Genomic DNA, 20427 nt, shown 5'->3' on the forward strand with positions numbered 1-20427 from the left:
GTGTGATCAAAAGTTTTAACGGAGGTTTACTCATGATAATTGACAAGTAATAAATAAATAAATATAAGAAAAAAATGTTCATTTAATTTTTGGTCAAATTTTAACTCTGAGTGCCTGACCAGGACAGTAATTTGTCTAGGAGTTTTGTGTTTTTATTTTGTTTATTGCTTATGTCTCGTCATTACGAGATTCATGTAAAGCTGCATTATGTATATTGTTGCCAACTCCTCAGTAAGGAAAGTAGCTGTTGGCTGTCCTAAAAGTCGCTAAATAACGCAATTGCCTAATTTGCATAATACATGTTTTTGAAGCTGTAAAGCATAGGTCGGCAATAGGCGGCCCGCGGGCCAGATGCGGCCCGCAAGCAAGAAACATCTGGCCCCTGAGGTTGAACTATAATGAAAAAAAAATCGGACTGTCCGTCTCAAAAATGCTTTTTATTTAGAAACTTAATTTTCCAAAACAGAAAAATTTATTAAAGATTTTTTGATAGAGCCACGGGCTGTTAGATAACTGCTAGCTTCTTTATTCTGTTTTTTTTTTTTATTCGTTTGTTTTTTTTATTTAACAAACAGGCAGTGTTGGGCACGTTACTTTGAAAAAGTAATTGGTTATAGTTACTGGTTACTTCTCCAAAAAAGTAACTGAGTTACTAACGGAGTTACTCCACTATAAAAGTAATTAGTTACCAGTAAAAGTAACTATCGCGTTACTTTTTATTATTCGCCCGTCAAAAAAAGGAAATCAATTATGCATTTACTATTATTATTAGAAAAATAACAAAAAATAACAAACGAAAATAAACCCAAAATGTTGACAAAAATATAATCTAACGAAATAAAAACGAATAAAACGAAATTCTCCACACAACCAAAGAAAATTACTAAAACTTGTAATACTGAAAAAGGCGGAAAAACGCGTCTGGGGATGAAATTTAACAAACCAAGCCACACTCAAAAGAAATATGTATATATAAAACAAAATAATGGACAAAAACAACAATTTAATGCCCGTTAAAATGGTATTAATATAACAGCTTCACCAAAAGAGAATAGAGCTTAGATCGTGCCCAAAAAATCCGACCTGACCCAGCCGGAGCCCGTGCACATTCTGCCCGAACCATAAACTGTCATTATGAGCCCGACCCGATCCGCCCCATAAACTGTCTGTTTTCGGGCTGATTGAATGAGCGAAATATAATCAGAATTATGTTAATTAACACTGTAACATAGAAGCATAGAACTATTATTTAATTTAAATGATTTTTAAGAACAGCTACACACAATGCTGCAAGTCAAACGCGGAGGCGTTCACGTGCGTCCAGAGCTACGTGATTACATTTTTCATTTTTATTATAGTTTAATTTTATTTTGTTTTTATTTTTTCTGTTCATTTTAGGGTGGGCTTGCTAGCGCGAGCGCTTTACACAAGAACTAACGGACCACGAGGTGCCGCGCGCTCGGCACAACAACTCCCGCTGTACAACTCCGCTGTACAACAGCGCTTATAAATAAATTAAACACAAAAATGAGGGTATTCTATCAGTAATTTCAGTTCGTTTTAGTTAGTTTTATAAACACAAAATACAGTTCGAGATAGTTATGTTTTTCCTTTTAATTACCGTTTTTATTAGATTCAGTTAACACAAATGTTTTTCACTTTCAATTTTCGCTATTTCGTTCGCTTTAGTGAACAATAATAATTGGTTACTTAGCAACATTGTGATTATCACACCAGAGCTTTATATAAAATAAAAATAGGAGCCTGATTTCGGGTCGGTCCTCAGGTCAGGTGGGATTCGGGCAGAGAATCTAAGCTCTAAAATAGAAAGCAGCAGCACCACAAAAACCGGAGCAGCTAAAAAGAGCTTAACGTCCTTAATTCGGAACTTGGGTTGTCCACGGCAATCACTGAATTGATTAGAGCACGCAAATCGTCACAATTGTGCCTCTTTTCACCACGCCAAACCACAGGCACAGCGGCCAGAAGCTCAAGTTCACCGGACAGAGGAGGGGTTAACCAGGGCAAAGCGAAGTAAAAAAAAAAAGTTCATAGAGCGGCTAAAGTAACGTGCAGTAACGGGGTGTCGGAAATGGTAACGGCGTTATAGTTACAGTCATAGTAATTAGTTAGATTACTCGTTACTGAAAAAAAGTAACGGCGTTAGTAAGTTTTAGCGCCGTTACTCCCAACACTGCAAACAGGTATATCATTAATAGCGCCCCCAATGGTCAGTCCACAGATTTCACCCACATCAGCCCACTTGAATGTCTGCTTGTCATTTTAAGAGCGCCCTCCCGCCACCGCGCCCGCCAATCCCCCCCCCCCATGTAATGGCTTGGAAAAAATCTGGCCCGCGGCCAAACTTAATTGCCGACCCCTGCTGTAAAGGATTCACGTTGTGGGAGAGAAAAAAAATGGAGTAAAACACCCTAAATATGTTAAAACATGTAACAAATGAACTCTAACAAATGATCAACTTCTGCTGCTTTTAAATAGGCAGTCACGTCTCAAAATAACTTCATTTTTACGTAAATTACATAAATCAGTTTTTTTTTTGCTCATTTTTGTTTATTTTAAGTTTTTTTTTTTAAAGTTTTCTTTATTTTTAAACCTATTAAAAGACTAATTGTTCAATGATGAGCTAGCTATCTACATGTTAAGCTTTTTACAGAAAGGCTACGTGGTGATCGAGGTAAATGACTGACTGAGACTCTGTGAGTTAAATTCAGTCATTTCTTTTCGTGTCACACTGAAGACACATTTACATTTACATCCTGCTCTGTAAATAGGGGGCGGGGTCAGTCAGCGGCGGCTGTGGGCATGCGCAGTTGATTTGCAGTGTGGTCCTGGAGCGATGTGGGTGTGCTCTGACTGTGAGAGACTGACCAGCAGTGACTAACCAGCAGTTCTATGAGAATTTTAATGGTTCCCAGATAGATCAAGGGTCATAAGCCTTTTTTTAAACAGCTTTAACTTAAATCAATCCCACTGCAAGGAAATGTCAAAGTTAGGAAATTCTGTTTAAAAAGTAAAAGTTGTATAATGAAAGCATGTTCAAGTTCACAGATTACAGCCAGACTTGGACATAAATCCTAAAAAATGCTTGAGAAATCTCCTGAGCAAGTGTGGCAAGAATGAACACACTCGACACAGTCATTGAGGTTAAGGGTGACTTGTAGAAATACAGTTTATTCAGGGCAAACATTCTGTATAATGCAGTATAATATTTTTATAGTTTAAAGAAACTTCAGGTAGAAAGACTGAAATTAACTATTATAATAAAGTATAAATATTGGTAGTGTACAGATCATGGATAATCTGTGGTAATCTTTATGAATCACCCTCCACAGTTTGGGGGTGTTTAAGGTTTAATGCTCCAAAAATGAAGATAAATATTTTTTTTTAATGCTAGGGTAAGGTTAAGGTTTAATGCTCCAAAAATGAAGATACATATTTTTTTTAATGCTAGGGTAAGTTTAAGGTTTAATGCTCCAAAAATGAAGATAAATATGTTTTTTAATGCCAGGGTAAGATTAAGGTTTAATGCTCCAAAAATTATGAAAAATATTTTTTGTGTATTTTTAAAACTTTAAAACCAGCAGTTCTAGGAGAATATTAGTGGTTCGCAGATCAGATCAAGGGTGATCATTTTTTATTTTATTTTACAGCTTTGGCTGTGAAACTCGAGCACTTAGCTCTACTCTCATGCTCAGCCACTTTGTAGCCAAATTAAACTGAATCAATCACACTGCAAGAAAATGGCAAAGTTTAAAAATTCTGTTTAAAAAGTAAAAAATGTATAATGCATTTTCAAGTTTACAGATTACAGCTTGTAGCAAGACTTGGACATAAATCCTTAAAATAGCTTAAGAAATCCTCTAATTAAGTGTGGCAAAAAAAAAAAAAACACTTGACACTTGTAATTAAGGTACTTGTAATTAAGGTTAAGAGTGACATGTTTTTAGAATTCAGTGTATGCAAACATTCTTTATAATGTAGTCTAATATTTTTTACAATTTGAAGAAACTACAACAAGTAAAATGACTAAAAGTATTATAAAACTTTTATAATAAAGTGTAAATATTGGTACTGAAACAGATCACGGATAATCTATGGTAATCTTTATGAATGGGTTGGGGTGTTTAAGGTTTAATGTTACAAAAATGATGATAAATAATTTTAGTGTATTTTTAAACTAGTGTTGTGGTCTAGACAACCCAAAATCCTAATGTCCTAAGAGGATAAACAGAAAATTAAACTTCATATTAACTGATTTCTGAAGGATCATTTAGTGGTGGGGAGGGGTTTAACACCTGCTGATCTCATTTAGGTGTAACTGGTGACTCTGATCAACTGACCTGAGATAAAGAATGATGATAATGATGATGATCTCAGATCTTTTAATCAGATCTCCTATTGTGACTCTGGTTCATAGCGTTTTCCTGCATCTGCTTGTCTAATCTCTCCATTAAAGTGTGGATGTTCCACAGCTTTTCAATGATTTTCCCTGATATTGTTCCCAGAACTTCTTCACTCCTATTCTGATCTTCTTTCACCGCTGTCAGTGTGGTTTAGTTCTCTGTTGCGTGGAGGTGAATCAGTAGGCACACGAACATGCAAAGTAGGCCTAAAGAGGATGCATTTAAATTAGTGACATATTCTTTATTTGTTAAGTCTTAAATCATTTTAGGAACATTTTCAGAAGATTTGAGATGATTAATCAAAACATGAACTTAAAAACAGCTATAAAAAGTCAGTATATATTACAAAAGAATACTTACAAAATTCTTTCTCTCAGATCTGAAATACGTTTGGTGCATGTTTCAGATGAGATACATTTCCATATTAAAAAAGCAGCAGCAGATAGAAAGATGAAAATTATGAATAAAGTCCAACAGGTGGTACAGTCTGGTGAAATGTCTAGTGTAAAGTGGAAAGAGAAACAAAAGTTTATATACACTGATTATGCTTGTAATTAAACCATAACTCTAACCCACCAATCATATTTTTGTTTATATCCTTTAGCTATTTATGCAGTTATAGCTACTGTTTATTACGCTTTATTAACAAGATTTTACATGATTTCACATATTCTCATGTTTCAATAGTCCTGATATGCAATAAATGTGATCTAACATAGCTAAACTTCTATTTTTGATTGTCTTATTGTCTTGTAAAAATAAAACACATGAACATGAATACACTTAAATGTAATTAGTGTTATCTCAGTACTGTAACTGAAAATGTATTAAGAATATACTCGCCCATAAATGTGCACAATTTGGCAAATGCAACATGAAGCTTTCTACTGCTCAAGAGTTTTATTTTTCATAGAAGCAGTTCAGGATACAAAGGCAATGAAAATAACTCAATGTTTGCTTTTTTTGATCACATTCATTATCATGTTCAGTATTTATCGTCATCATCCAGCTACTGCTTTGGTAAATCAATGTATAAAGATAGTAAATCAGGTGTGCTGCTGATGGAATTGAACACATTCAATTGGGGCGCTGGCTGAGGGTGTTCTAGAGGAATTTGAAACTAACCTTATTTCTATTTAGTTCTACTAGCTCACAATCTTAATTATCTTAGTTGCTGTATACTGTATTTATGAGTACCTGCATCTGTTCTCATTTGATCTGGAGATTTTATAGTAATTACTGATTTTTACAGTTTTACTGAAATCAGGTAAAAATCACAGTACTGTACACAGTATATGAACTACTGAATATGTTTGTATACAAAAACATAAACTTACCTGGGGACATCGGAATATACATTGTACCTACTCCATTTCCATACTGGTTTGAAGCGTTACACTTATACAAGCCGCTGCTGTCAGAGCTCAGTGGAATTTCCAGCCTATCAAAATCAACTCTGCCAGTAAGAGCCTTGTTTTCCCTGTAAGTGTCAAATATATTTATATTTATATATTTAATATATTTTATGCAAACAGTATAACAAATAGTAAATCAATTTTTATCAATAGGAATTATTTTTTTTTCTTTATCTATGTATTTGCGAAAAATACAGTATACAAAACAATAAAAGCAGAAACAGCAGTTCTACTACTCTCTGCTAAGTTCAGATCTTTCCTGCTGGGGATATAAATGAAGTACGGTAGAAATCAAAATTTCACACAGCAGAAGGCGGGGACCTCAGGCCTCATGTCTATGATTGGTCGGAAGAATTCCTTTAGCCAGTCGAGTTTTAATGCAGCTTTGCTGCGTCATGAATCATTTGCATAAAGTTACAAAAGTATAAACTTTGTTTGTCCCTTTTCTCTATGTCGCCGTGCTGCATTTTGCCAAATCGCAGCTTCAAACTGCATCCTCCCATAGGAAATGAATGCAGGGTCCGACAGTCGTGTATGTATTTTATGTCTGATTTGATATTAAAAAATTACAGTGGACATAAAAGTAAGTTCACTTTATAAAAGTGTGTTTCTTTAGAACACTGGTTGGATTTGAAAGTTGAAGAAGGATGCTGTGCCCAAGTTATTTGCCTGGATAGATCGTTCAGTGGAGCCTGTAGTTAGCAGGACTGTAGTTAGACCAACTCAAGATTATTGTAAAGTCGTGTCGAAAGAATGACAGGGAAAGACGTTAAAAAAGTTGCTTTATTGCTGAACTTGCAACAATGGTTGCTGTTAGAGTTGCATGATGCACCGAACGTTCGATGCTTTTTCAGTACTACGTCATCACAGATCATTTGGTTCTTTAGCGTTCAATGCTTTTTAATATTGTATAAAGCCCAGTTACTAGCTTCAAAGGAGTCAAATTAGTATGCGCGATTTGATTCATTTCATAAGAAAACTGATTCACACTGCGGCCAATGTGACAGGATTAAGCTAAACCTCCCTTGTGAAAAAGAAGTATACTTAAGTTATGTTATTTTCGCCACTATTTAATATAATTTAAGTATTTAACTTATTTAAATTATATTAAATAGTGGCGAAAATAACATACGACTAGTATAATTAATATGAATTAAGTGCAAATTTAAATCATTTTATTTACAAATAAGTAGTAATTAAGTACAAATTATTGGATCCAAAATAACATAACTTAAGTATACTTCTTTTTCACAAGGGCTATAGCAACTGATAATACAACTGTTTAAGCATCAGGGATGAGCTAGACAACCATCTTGCATTGTGAACTCGAGATGTTCACGTTACATATTAATGAAACGGAGCAATGAGTGTTAAATTAACATAACATTACTAAATGTTCTCACTCTTTATTTTCCTTATTCAGAACGTAACTTCTTCCATCCCATGAAGTTCATACCCCTCCAGGAAACAACTTTGTAACCTGCTCTTCTTTAACTGCTATCTACTGTGGGAACTGCAGAAGTGAAGGTTTAATTACCTGCTCCAGATGTACAGCGTTGGTTTTGGATTGGCATCGGCTACACAAAGAAATTCTTGATGCTTTGTTGAAGGATTACCTGAAGTAATATACACAATCTGAGGAGGATCTGAAGGAAGAACAAGAAGACAGTAATTTAGTTAATAGCAATTAAGCAGAAGAATGTTATTTTGAACTACTAAACACATTTGTTCAGTGTACAATCAAATGTTGAACAAGTTGAATGCAATACAATTGAGTGCTTCTAGTTAGTGGGTCTGTGCCTTTGCTGGTGCTTTTAAGGGCATTTTGCCAAAAGTCTAGCTGAGGGCATGTTTCTTGGTACAAACAATATTTATTAATTATTAATATTATTATTTATTATATATCTTCTTTTGAATTTACTCTGTATTTTTGCTGAAATGCTGAGGGGAAAAAAATAAATATGCTGTTGCCTACACTCTGTGTGCAAATATTCGTGGACATGAAAGCACGAATGCATTAAGCTTCTTTATAAGGGCCCCGTTGCTGACACAGATGAGCACATGCACACACACACAGCTTGTCTAATCTTTGTAGACATTACTGCAAGAATAACTGTAACAATATCTACGTATGTTTGGATATATACTGTCTCAAATAATTGCAATAAACAATATTATTGTTATTTTAAGACCGATGTATGCCTGTGATATAAAAATAAAAGAATAGGATTATAATGCAATTACACCCTTTTGAGAATTAATTAACTTTTTTAAGTGTTAGGATCATTAGAAAATAGAATTAGAATGTTTTTTTTTTTTTGGGGGGGGGGGCGGTGTTAATGATATTGGAAGTTTTGCAACAGGCCTTCTGCCAATAGAATAGGACTCTAGAGCAGATAAACATTAATTTACTGGAAACACACCTTATGCCAGGTTTGAGCTAGAGGGTTAAAAAGCTCCCAGTATTGAGTTGTGAAGCAGTGGAACTGTAATATTTGGAATTATGAGATTCTATCCAATTCTTTTAGGTTTGAATTTGGAAGTTGGGGACGAGGTTGCCTGTTGATCATCCTGAATTTTGACCTCACTAACTTTCGCTGTTGGTGCTGAATGCAATCATATCCTCACAGCAATGCTCAAAAATAGAGTAGTACGCTTTTGTACAACAAAAGCAGGATCTATGATCCTGTAAGAAACAATCAATAAGCAAGCATCTCAATATCTTGTAGACACTGTATTTCTTTTTTTTTCTTTTTTTTTTTTTTTTACAATTTTATTTCTAATTTTTCCCATTTTTCTCCCCAATTTACACAGCCAATTACCCAACCCACTCATTAGGACTCCCCCTATCACTAGTAATGCCACAACACACCAGCACATGCTTCCCACGATACATGTGAAGTCAGCCACCGCTTCTTTTCGAGCTGCTGCTGATGCAGCATTACCGAGCAGCCAGCGCGCTTGGAGGAAAGCACAGCGGCTCGGCTCTGGTACATCAGCTCACAGACGCCCTGTACTGCAGACATTACCCTAGGAGTGTGATGTGGGGAGAGAGCGCCATCTACCCACCCAGAGGGAGCAGGGCCAATTTTGCTCCCTCTGACGCCGGCAGCTTGATGGCAAAGCTGCATGAGCTGGGATTCGAACCTGCGACCTCCTGCTCATAGTGGCAGCGCCTTAGACCGCTGGACCACTCGGCGCCCCCAGACACTGTATTTCTAAAACTGTACTGTAGAGAAATAAACAGTGGTGGGAAAGGGTTAAAATCACCTAAATATCTCATTCATTCCAGTCTTACAATAGAGACTGTGTTACACCATCGACAGTTTACTTGTGCATATTAAGAGACTGTTTACTCATACTGTGTCTTATTTTGTCTGAAAACACTGAAATGAAAGTGACTTACAATGAATGACTAGTGCATAGTTTCGAACAATCTCCTTTTTCAGACTGGTGTGATTGACCACACACTGGACATTCTGCTCGTTTAGCTCTTTGGATGGTACACCGATCAGGCGGCTGCTGACAGTGTAGTAATCGTTAGGTCCTGCAGACACATCAGTCTTTATCTTCAGAGAGCTATTGAGATCACCCAGATTCCAGGTCACTTCTGATGCAGGTCGAGATCTTGCACTGCAGGAAACTAGGATCACTTCAGAATCACCAACAACAGGAGTAACATCAGGAAACACACTGACATCAGGAGGAACTGTAAGAGAAGACAGATCTCTCATTACACATCAACATGAAAAGTAAAAGGAAAAAAAAACAGTGTTTCATTTTTACACATGGAAAACCAATCTACATCATCTGCCTACAGCAGCTTTGCAGCAGATAGAACAAATATGTAACTCAGTTAATACTTAATGCTGTTTATTGCCAAAACTATTAAATTGTTTAGATACACATAACCAACACCAATATTGGTATATTCTAATAGAATAGCACTCTGTGGAGCAGATATTGTCACCTTGCCTAAAGCATGTGCTTTAGGGGTATTTATCTTCCTGTGTTCTCAGAAATTATGCACTTTTAAGAGGAACTGGGGATGAGGTGGGGTGGTGATTTTCCAACATGCTGAATGTTGAAGCAAAATCTAGTAGCTGTTTACTTCAGTAAAAGCAGGATATATATATATATATATACACACTGCTCAAAAAAATAAAGGGAACACTCAAATAACACAATATAACTCCAAGTAAATCAAACTTCTGTGAAATTAAACTGTCCACTTAGGAAGCAACACTGATTGACAATCAATTTCACCTGCTGTTGGGCAAATGGAATAGACAACAGGTGGAAATTATTGGCAATTAGCAAGACACACTCAATAAAGGAGTGGTTCTGCAGGTGGGGACCACAGACCACTTCTCAGAACCTATGCTGTCTGGCTGATGTTTTGGTCAGTTTTGAATGTTGGTGGTTCTTTCACACTCGTGGTAGCATGAGACGGACTCTACAACCCACACAAGTGGCTCAGGTAGTGCAGCTCATCCAGGATGGCACATCAATGCGAGCTGTGGCAAGAAGGTTTGCTGTGTCTGTCAGCGTAGTGTCCAGAGGCTGGAGGCGCTACCAGGGGACAGGCCAGTACACCAGGAGACGTGGAGGAGGCCGTAGGAGGGCAACAACCCAGCAGCCGGACCGCTACCTCCGCCTTTGTGCAAGAAGGAACAGGAGGAGCACTGCCAGAGCCCTGCAAAATGACCTCCAGCAGGCCACAAATGTGCATGTGTCTGCACAAACGGTTAGAAACCGACTCCATGAGGATGGTATGAGGGCCCGACGTCCACAGATGGGGGTTGTGCTCACAGCCCAACACCGTGCAGGACGCTTGGCATTTGCCAGAGAACACCAGGATTGGCAAATTCGCCACTGGCGCCTTGTGCTCTTCACAGATGAAAGCAGGTTCACACTGAGCACATGACAGACGTGACAGAGTCTGGAGACGCCGTGGAGAGCGGTCTGCTGCCTGCAACATCCTTCAGCATGACCGGTTTGGCAGTGGGTCAGTAATGGTGTGGGGTGGCATTTCTTTGGAGGGCCGCACAGCCCTCCATGTGCTCACCAGAGGTAGCCTGACTGCCATTAGGTACCGAGATGAGATCCTCAGACCCCTTGTGAGACCATATGCTGGTGCGGTTGGCCCTGGGTTCCTCCTAATGCAGGACAATGCTAGACCTCATGTGGCTGGAGTGTGTCAGCAGTTCCTGCAAGATGAAGGCATTGAAGCTATGGACTGGCCCGCCCGTTCCCCAGACCTGAATCCGATTGAGCACATCTGGGACATCATGTCTCGCTCCATCCACCAACGTCACGTTGCACCACAGACTGTCCAGGAGTTGGCGGATGCTTTAGTCCAGGTCTGGGAGGAGATCCCTCAGGAGACCATCCGCCACCTCATCAGGAGCATGCCCAGGCGTTGTAGGGAGGTCATACAGGCACGTGTAGGCCACACACAATACTGAGCCTCATTTTGACTATTTTTAAGGACATTACATTAAAGTTGGATCAGCCTGTAGTGTGTTTTTTCACTTTAATTTTGTGTGTGGCTCCAAATCCAGGCCTCCATTGGTTAATAAATTTGATTTCCATTGATGATTTTTGTGTGATTTTGTTGTCAGCACATTCAACTTTGTACAGAACAAAGTATTCAATGAGAATATTTCATTCATTCAGATCTAGGATGTGTTATTTGAGTGTTCCCTTTATTTTTTTGAGCAGTGTATATATATATATATATATATATATATATATATATATATATATATATATATATATATATATATATATATAGTCAATATTGTTGGTAGGTCCATATAAATAGACTTTCTCTCATTTTAAAGCTTAAGCCCTTCACCTCAACTTCTTTGCAAAAAACAACAAGCAGACACTAGTTTGATCTTTGTTTCCCTTTTGACCACTTCCCAGCTGTACAGAGAAGAATCTGTCACTACTAGAGCAGAAGTGAGGTTCCACATTTTAACATTATCTATTTAATCATGTTGTACGCTTACCTGCACAGCAAAATCACCAGTGTTAATTAAACTCTATCGGTGTAAATTAGGTGTAGGCAGTACTTTCTATCGAAATCTTCATTCAAAATGCTGGGCAGTCCAAGATTAGGCTTAATCCCTACCTGGAAAACTAACCTACCGTTTTAAATTCCTCTCATCCTATAAACACAGCTCTGACTTTTTGTGGTATAAACTCCATAAAATGTCCAAAGATGTGTTGTGGTATCTAGCACTAAGACATTAGCAGCAGATTCCTTAACTCCTGTACATTTTGGGGAGGGGCCTCCATGGAACAATATGTTTGGATTGAGAACAGACTGAACTGCAGGCGACTGAACTCTTACTTTTTAATCCCTTTGATCCTAAGTGCAACCCTGCCTTCTTGGCAAGAGTGTAAAAAATAAATTGTAAGCAATCAGAACAGTGGGATCTAACGATAAAGTACAACACTACTATCTAGCAGTGGGGAGTCTTGAAACCCTAAACTATATATTTTTCATTAATAGCTGAACTGTTTCACAATATGTATATCAGTCAATTAATAATTGATTGTTAATTACTTTATTAATTAAATGTATCATTTATTACCGTATACGTTAAGATTTATTTCTTTTTCAAAAGGCCCACTTGGGAAGATGTTGAAGATGCATGTGTAGATTTGATGGTCTAATGATGTAATGTTCTTCATACGAACTGTGCCGTTATATTCTTTTGTGTTTCCAACAAATTCAATTCTGTCTCCCAATCCGTTTACGCTTTCTGCTTTACCGTCTGAGCTGATGACAAAAATATTCTCATTTGTGAAACTTTTGTGTGTCCTTCTTTGCCATGTAATCCGTGTTAGTGTCTCAGTTGTTCCAATCAGCTGGCAGAACAAGATAGCGTCCTCGCCTACTGTAACAGTGGAGCTCCGACCATCGACGTGGATGCCTGTGTAAAAACAGACAAAAACAAAGCTTAATAAACAGTTCAAACTTGACAATGTTTCCATCGGTGAACAGAAGCTACTGGCCAAAAATAAGCTTGCTGTTTTGCTATATTTGTACAGAACTGGTAATTTTTTACTTTTATCTTCGTCTTCATATTCTTCTTTACTTCATCCTTTAAGCAAAGGAAAAACAAGGCCATTTATTCTGACGCTTAAATAGGTCCTTAGGTCTGGACCATGGTCACCTGCTATTTTGGTTTAGACCAAACTGAAAAAGTTAAAATGTCTGGACCAAAGAAAGTATGTGTAAGCCGGCCTTTCACAATAATTACATTATTTGACTTTATGTGTTTTTTACTCAAAAATAAAACAGAATACTTTAAGATTTACTTTACTCATTTTGATTTACTAATATACAAATTTGATTTGTTGGACTCCAGAATCTGGTTTAGACTGAAAAGACACTGAATAGACACTTTTCCTTAGTCCATTTACTCCAAAATTATACAGTCATATCACTTGATATGTAGGTCATTAATATAATGGAATGTGTTCTTCAAGGATAACAATTTTGATTTACTGGTTAATGGGAATCTGTTTTGTGCACAACCAAACAGATATTTTACTTGATATGTATGTCATTTGTTCAATGATTGCATGGAGCCGTTTATAGAACTCCAAAATCTGGTTTGGACAAAACCAAATGGAACCTTTTTCTAAGTTTGGTATTCAATTACTCCAAAATGATACAGTAATATCACTTAATATGTATGTGATTAATAGAATAGAATTGGGTTATTTAAGGTTGCCTTGGTGTCATTGCATAACAACTAGATTGTTTGGTTTTATAGTACCCGAAATCTGTTTTATGCATAAAGAAATAAACATTTGTTTCTAAGTTTGCTATCCTATTACTCCAAAATGTTACAGTATTTTTATTTGAAACATATATCTGGGATAAATGAGAATAAGATCTTTAATAATTTAGTGCTGTGGTACAATAACCATTTAATTTGCTTATTAAAGGACTCCAAACATTTACAAAATGTTACACTGTTCTACAGGTAGTTGTGTTCCCGAGCGTTTTTCTGTGCAGAGGGCGTGACCGCGGTGTCATACTGCCCACCTCTACTGACAACATATTTAAACCAATCAGAGGCAACTATTCAGAGACGGAACTCACGTAGGTGATAACGACAGGAAGTAGGAATGAAAGGAAGTAGGAATGTTCTGTAGGATCTCGGCTGCGTCCAGAAACTTTTGCTACTCCTCCTCTCCTACTCCTCCTTTCCTACTCCTCCTCTCCTACCCCGGAAGAAGGTGGAGGAATCGAGGAGAGGAGAGGAGGAGGAGGAATGGAGGGAAGGAGCTGTAATTGAGGAAATGGGACAGCTGATCCCTTTTAAATAGGATGTTGACTACCGATGAACTGAGCCAATCACAACGCTCACTTTCAGCACAGGCCGGATACTGCCCAGCCAATCACAGCTTCTGGATAAAGCTTCACATACAAAAATAAAAACGAGAGATCAATAAACACAATTCCACATTTTAGAGATCAAGCGATTTAGAGATTATATATAAATCATGTTACAAATATGGGATCATTTTTACTGAGCATACAGCTTATATAAACTAAAAATTATATTACTGCTTTACTGGCTGTTTAGTTAGATAAGGAACCTAGTTAATAAATATGCTTATGGCGTATATTTGTGCGTTCCCTTCTCCACTCCCACGTGCTCTGTGGGCGTGGATGCAGTGATGTCATTCAAAAATCCTTAAAAGTCTTCCGGAGTAGGAAGCTTTTATGTTCCCTCCGTTGGAAGCCTCCTAGAGGAGAATTTTAAGCGGCTTCTTTCATCTCCTACGGTATTCCATTGACAGTATATATTAACTGGACCAAGCCATCCCGCTGATTTCAACGGAGCCAGGTGAGGCCAATCGTGTCACTTCCTGATCGGCTTCTCGTGGGGTGTTAACCGGGAAAGTGTCCACAGTGAGAAAAGTCCACAGTGAGAAAAGCTCCATTCCGTCACATAATGGGGCTTTTATTGAATGAACAGCAGATAAAAACTAGAATGACTGATATCCAATATTAGTCCACAGATTTACTGAAGAATATTCATAGTGTGTCTATATAACAAGCATTTAGAAACTCAGTAATAAGAATAATAAATGTGTAATATAAATTACAGTTATATCTATACATTATAATTCTCATAGTCTATCTTACTTCTATTTACTACTATCTTACTATCTACAATGTATTATTCACCTATAGTAGTAGTATTTTATTTGCATAATAAGAGGTAACTTTGACCCTGCTCTAATTCAATCAGCTCTGTACTTTTAAATTAAGAGGAGCAACTTCTCCAAACATTACAGCACGGTATTTTGGGTCGCTGTCTTTTTACGTCATCGTTAGCATAGTTGTATAAAAGCTATGCTTATATACAAAGCTTATTTTCTAAAGCTATGAACAGATTATTAATCTTATGGATCAAATGGCAGAAAATCCGTTCTTTGTAGAAAAGAACACGGGCCGTGTCATAATCGAAAACGGCTTGGAAATACATTTATTATTGGTTCAAAGACACCCCGAAATGAATGGATAGCTTAGCTCAAATGGTCCTCTCATCCCTCAGCAGCACACTTCCGGTGGCACGTTTTGGAAGGGAAAAGCTGGGGGCCTTTTTTTGGGGGGGGGGTTTCTGGACGCAGCCCCTGATCTGCACACTGAACCGAAGTTTGAAACCGAAACTGACTCTAAGGCTGCGTCCAGAAACCCCAAAAGTGTCTCCTTTTTCCTACCGATCCTCCTCCTCTCCTCCGTGACCCGGAAACTGATTTCGTGACGCCATCTTGCCGCCTGTCCGAATACCGTAGGAGACGAAAGAAGCCGCTTAAAATTCTCCTGTAGTAGGCTTCCACTGGAGGATACATCAGTGTATCCTACTCCGGAAGACTTTTAAGGATTTTCCAATGACATCACTGCATGCACGCGAAAAGCAGTGCGAGGAGCAGGCAACGCCCAAATATACGTCATAAACATATTAATTAACTAGGTTCCTTATCTAATTATACAGCCAGTAAAGCACTAATATATGTTTTTGTTTAGATAAGCTGTATGCTCAGTAAAACTTTATTAATGTTCCCATATTTGTAACATGATATATATATATATATATCTCACTGGCCAGAGAAATGCGGCCAAAATGCCTGGGAGTAAGCAGGATTTTATTGGAATATCTGAATATTTAGCTGTGTGACAGTAATGTTCCATTGATGCTGTTTCATCTAATATTTTTTCACTTCAACATGTATGCAAAATATAATATGTATTATTATATTTATTATTTATTAAGATTTGTTATTTGTTTTATTACATTCAATGAAATCATATTTTACTATTAAAATAATTTAATATTTACATATGCAACCTTCATCAATGGCTAATCAGGCTGCACTTTGAAGCTTGATCTCTAGAATTTGGAATTGTGTTTATTGATTTCTCGTTTTTATTTTTGTATGTGGAGCTTTATTCAGAAGCTGTGATTGGCTGGGCAGTATCCGGCATGTGCTAAAAGTGAGCGTTGTGATTGGCTCAGTTCATCGGTAGTCAACATCCTATCTAAAAGGGATCAGCTGTCCCATTTCCCCAATTACAGCTCCTTCCCTCCATTATCACAGTGGGGAAATGATATTTGGTTAGCACATGGGTCAGAGCGGTCAGCCGGGGTGGGAATCTTTAAGAATAAATTTAATGGAAGTATTTTGGAAACTGACATAGATTCTGTTGGGCACTTTTTGATAATGGTAATCACACTTGAAAAATCTTTCTTAATATTGGTTAACATATATGGATACAATGCCCAGGCTGAAAATAATATTCTGTTTAATAAATTGGATAGTAAAATCTCACACTTACTTTCAAAATACCCAGATGCTCTCCTTATTATTGGGGGGGATTTTAATATTCCGATGAATAATGTGATTGACAGAAGCCCACCAGGAAAGTCTATGCCTCTGAACCCGTTACTAAAGTGTGTTATCGACAAATTTGATTTAATTGACATTTGGAGAGAGAATTTCCCAGAAATTCCCAAGCTTCAATACACTTGGTGCAATAAGAACTGTTCTAGGAAGTCTAGGATTGATTATTGGTTACTTTCTAAAAATGTAAAAAATAATGATATTGTTGTGAATATTACCAGTAGTCCTTTTACAGATCACAGGGGAATTTATCTATCGCTAACCTTGACACCAGGATGTTCTTTGGGGCTTACAAAAGCTCTACTTTGGAAACTAAATAATTCTATTCTAAATTATGAGAAAGTGAAGCAGCAAATTAGTGTATTAATTAAGGTCTATTGGCAAAGGGCAGAGACACAAATGATTTATGGTAATAACTGGGAGCTTCTAAAATATGTGCTTTGGCTAAAAACAATAGAGCAAATGAAGAAAAGATAATCTCTCAAATAGATTCATTAACACAAAAGGAACTCTTAACAGAAAGGGAGAAATGTGAGTATATGGAATTACAAAACAAATTAGATGATATGTACAAGTTAAAAGCCAAAGGAGCTTATGTTCGTTCTAGGCAAAAATGGCTGGAGGAAGGGGAAACTAACTCAGCTTTCTTCTTTAGATTAGAGAAAACAAATGCTTTAAATGCTTCCATTAATCGACTTGGGATGAATGGTAAAATAATCAGTAATCCCAAGGAAATAGCATCCTATTGCACACATTTTTATGCAAACTTGTATACATCTGAGTTCAATGAAATCGCAGCCAGCTCATTTCTAGACTCAATCAACGACCATAAAACTATCTCGCTGAATGATAGGAATGCATGTGATTACAGCATTTCCCAAGAGGAAGTGCTAAAGGCCATCAAAATGTTAAAGTATAATAAAAGTCCTGGGTGTGATGGCCTTACCTAAGAAATCTATAAAATGTTTGCTGAGCAACTGTCTCCCTTTTTGCTTAAGGTTTTTACACAAAGCATAGAGAAAGAGGAGTTACCATCAACTATGACACAAGGGATAATCACTTTAGTTCCAAAACCTGGGAAAGATAAGGATTGTTTAGAAAACTGGCGACCAATTACACTCCTTAATAATGATTATAAAATCTTGGCTCTTATTTTCGCTGGAAGGATCAAAGAGGTTTTGGATTCTGTAATAGACGAATCCCAATCAGGTTTTATGAGTAAAAGACATGTTACAAATAATATCAGACTGGTTTTAGATCTGTTGGATTACAATGATTTAGTAAATGATAATAGTTTTTTTGTTGTTCCTTGACTTCTATAAAGCTTTTGATGTACTAGAACATGGCTTCATTCTTAAAGCTCCCTCCAAGCTTGGTTTTGGAGAATATTTTTGTAAAACTGTGAAAACCTTATACAAAAATAATAGTAGTTCAGTTAAACTACAATTTGGTACATGCCCAAGATTTATGGTGGCACGTGGGATTAAACAAGGTTGTCCAATCTCGCCTTATTTATTTTTAATTGCTTCCCAATTTCTTACTCTTTATATATCCAGGAGTTTATTAAAAGGAATAAATATAGGAGATAGAAATATTATCATAAGCCAACTGGCTGATGACACAACACTTTTCCTTAAGGATGCCTCTCAAATTCCCCTTGCTCTTGAACTGATTGATAATTTCTCTATGGCTTCTGGTCTTCGCCTAAATTTTAAAAAATGCGAGTTAATGGCTATAAAAGACTGTACTGCCGACATCATCTGTGGTATTCCAGTTAGGGATCAAGTTACCTATTTAGGAATTAAAATAATTAAGGATCAGAAAAGTAGGTGTCAGTTGAATTTTACTCCACTTGTTGAAAAAACACAAAAGAGACTCAATGCATGGTTACAAAGAGATTTAACAATTAAAGGAAGAATTTTACTCTCTAAGGCAGAAGGGATATCTCGGTTAACCTATGCTGCTCTCGCTCTGGACGTAGATAAAAAGATGCTAAAAAAATTGATGTCATGTTGTTTAACTTTGTTTGGAAAAATAAAATACATTTAATTAAAAAATCTGTATTAATGAATACAAGACAGTGTGGCGGATTTGATTTTCTTGATTTTACAACTTTAAACAATACGTTTAAAATTAATTGGCTAAATTTTTTTATAAATAATCCTTCTTCTCTCTGGAATATTATACCAAATACTGTGTTCTCAAAAATTGGTGGACTAAAGTTTGTATTAATGTGTAACTATGATGTACAAAAGATCCCCATAAAAATCTCAAATTTCCATAGACAAATGCTTTTGGCTTGGTGTCTCATGTACAAGCATAATTTTTCTCCTCACAGATACTACATTTGGAATAATAAAAATATTCTCTACAAAAACAAATCGCTCTTCTACGAAAATTGGTTTAGGAATAATCTAAATTTAGTTGGTCAAATTCTTGACTCAAATGGTAGGCCATACAGTTATACTGACCTAATTAATAAATACAAAATTTATATCCCAGTTAAAGAATACTGTACTGTGATAAACGCTATACCAGGTGGTGCAACTTTACTGCTGAGAGGTGTAGACTTTCCTTGGCCATTTCCTCAGTCACTTGATTTGCTGGATACTTATGTTGGGAGTGTATGTTTTTCAGCTAAACAGCCACAAAACAATAAGCAGATAAGAGCATTATTCCAGAAAGACATTGCTACAATTCCTTATGTTATACCATAAGGAATATACCTGTCAATTTGTTATTTATGTCATGTTAGTTGTATGTCTGTGTTTTTTTTTTTTTTTTTTTTTTTTTATCTGCACATTGGAGTTTGGAGAAACGCAATCTCGTTCAGCTATGCACTCTGTTGTAAAGTCTGAATGACAATAAAGTTCACTTGACTTGACTTGACTTGATATTGGAATAGTATTGTAGAGAGTATACCATGGCTAAAAGTGTGGTCTTTACCTTTAAAATATTTACTTTCCAACAAAGTGAAAGAAATTAGCCTGAAATTATTACATAAAATTTACCCAGTAAAGATTTTTTCTCTAAAATATAAGTCTGATATTGAAACTGACTGCTCATTTTGTAAAAGTGCTTCTGAAGATGTTACCCACTTGTTTTGGCAATGTATCTATAGCAGCAAGTTCTGGACTGAACTCTTACATTTTATTCAAATATATTTTATTGAGGATCTTTGGTGTATTTACTTCTGAGAAATCAATTGATGATAAGTATTTTATGATCAATCTGTTCTTACTGCTTGGTTTATTTCATATCCATAAATGTAAATTCAGTGGTAACAGACCATTATTCCTTGTCTTTAAGATTGAGTTGGATGAGTATATGAACATTTTGCAATGCTCAAACAATCTCAAAGCTAAAAGAACTGTGCTACTGTACTCCACATATGTGACTCCAAAGGACTAAAAGACTTGAAAGGACCTAAAGGACCCCTTATTTGTATTGATATCTGTTATCTCTTGACATACTTTTTGCATGTTTATATGTTTGTATATGATTAATAAAAAAATAATAATAAAAAAAAAGCTCCTTCCCTCCATTCCTCCTCCTCCTCTGCTCTCCTCGATTCCTCCATCTTCTTCCGGGGTAGGAGAGGAGGAGTAGGAAAGGAGGAGTAGGAGAGGAGGAGTAGCAAAAGTTTC

The 20427-nt window shown here is 36.6% G+C and overlaps 2 protein-coding genes and 1 long non-coding RNA gene across 4 annotated transcripts in view; 1 reads left to right on the forward strand and 2 right to left on the reverse strand.

Annotated features, from left to right (window-relative positions):
- si:ch211-141e20.2 (nectin-1) overlaps positions 1-20427 on the reverse strand; it is a 72667-nt gene that overhangs the window by 51250 nt on the left and 990 nt on the right. Inside the window, exons 2-7 of one of the 2 annotated variants that reach the window (XM_049485308.1) lie at positions 12445-12786; positions 9246-9548; positions 7377-7485; positions 5762-5904; positions 4785-4923; positions 4318-4630 (exon numbers count right to left, since the gene is read on the reverse strand). In XM_049485308.1, coding sequence (XP_049341265.1) covers positions 4540-4630; positions 4785-4923; positions 5762-5904; positions 7377-7485; positions 9246-9548; positions 12445-12786 — 1127 coding nt within the window. In that variant the 3' untranslated portion in view covers positions 4318-4539. Of the gene's footprint in view, positions 1-4317; positions 4631-4784; positions 4924-5761; positions 5905-7376; positions 7486-9245; positions 9549-12444; positions 12787-20427 lie in introns of those variants that run through there. The other variant, XM_049485307.1, reaches the window with a different exon arrangement.
- LOC103044451 (nectin-1-like) overlaps positions 1-20427 on the reverse strand; it is a 60158-nt gene that overhangs the window by 14497 nt on the left and 25234 nt on the right. The gene's annotated exons all lie outside the window — the stretch shown is intronic.
- LOC125805023 (uncharacterized) overlaps positions 3370-20427 on the forward strand; it is a 76330-nt gene continuing 59272 nt past the window's right edge. Inside the window, exon 1 of the long non-coding RNA XR_007441296.1 lies at positions 3370-3427. This is a non-coding gene — a long non-coding RNA (uncharacterized LOC125805023). The remainder of the gene's footprint in view (positions 3428-20427) is intronic.

Source organism: Astyanax mexicanus, chromosome 11, assembly GCF_023375975.1.
Source record: "Astyanax mexicanus isolate ESR-SI-001 chromosome 11, AstMex3_surface, whole genome shotgun sequence".
Taxonomy (NCBI): Eukaryota; Metazoa; Chordata; class Actinopteri; order Characiformes; family Acestrorhamphidae; genus Astyanax; species Astyanax mexicanus.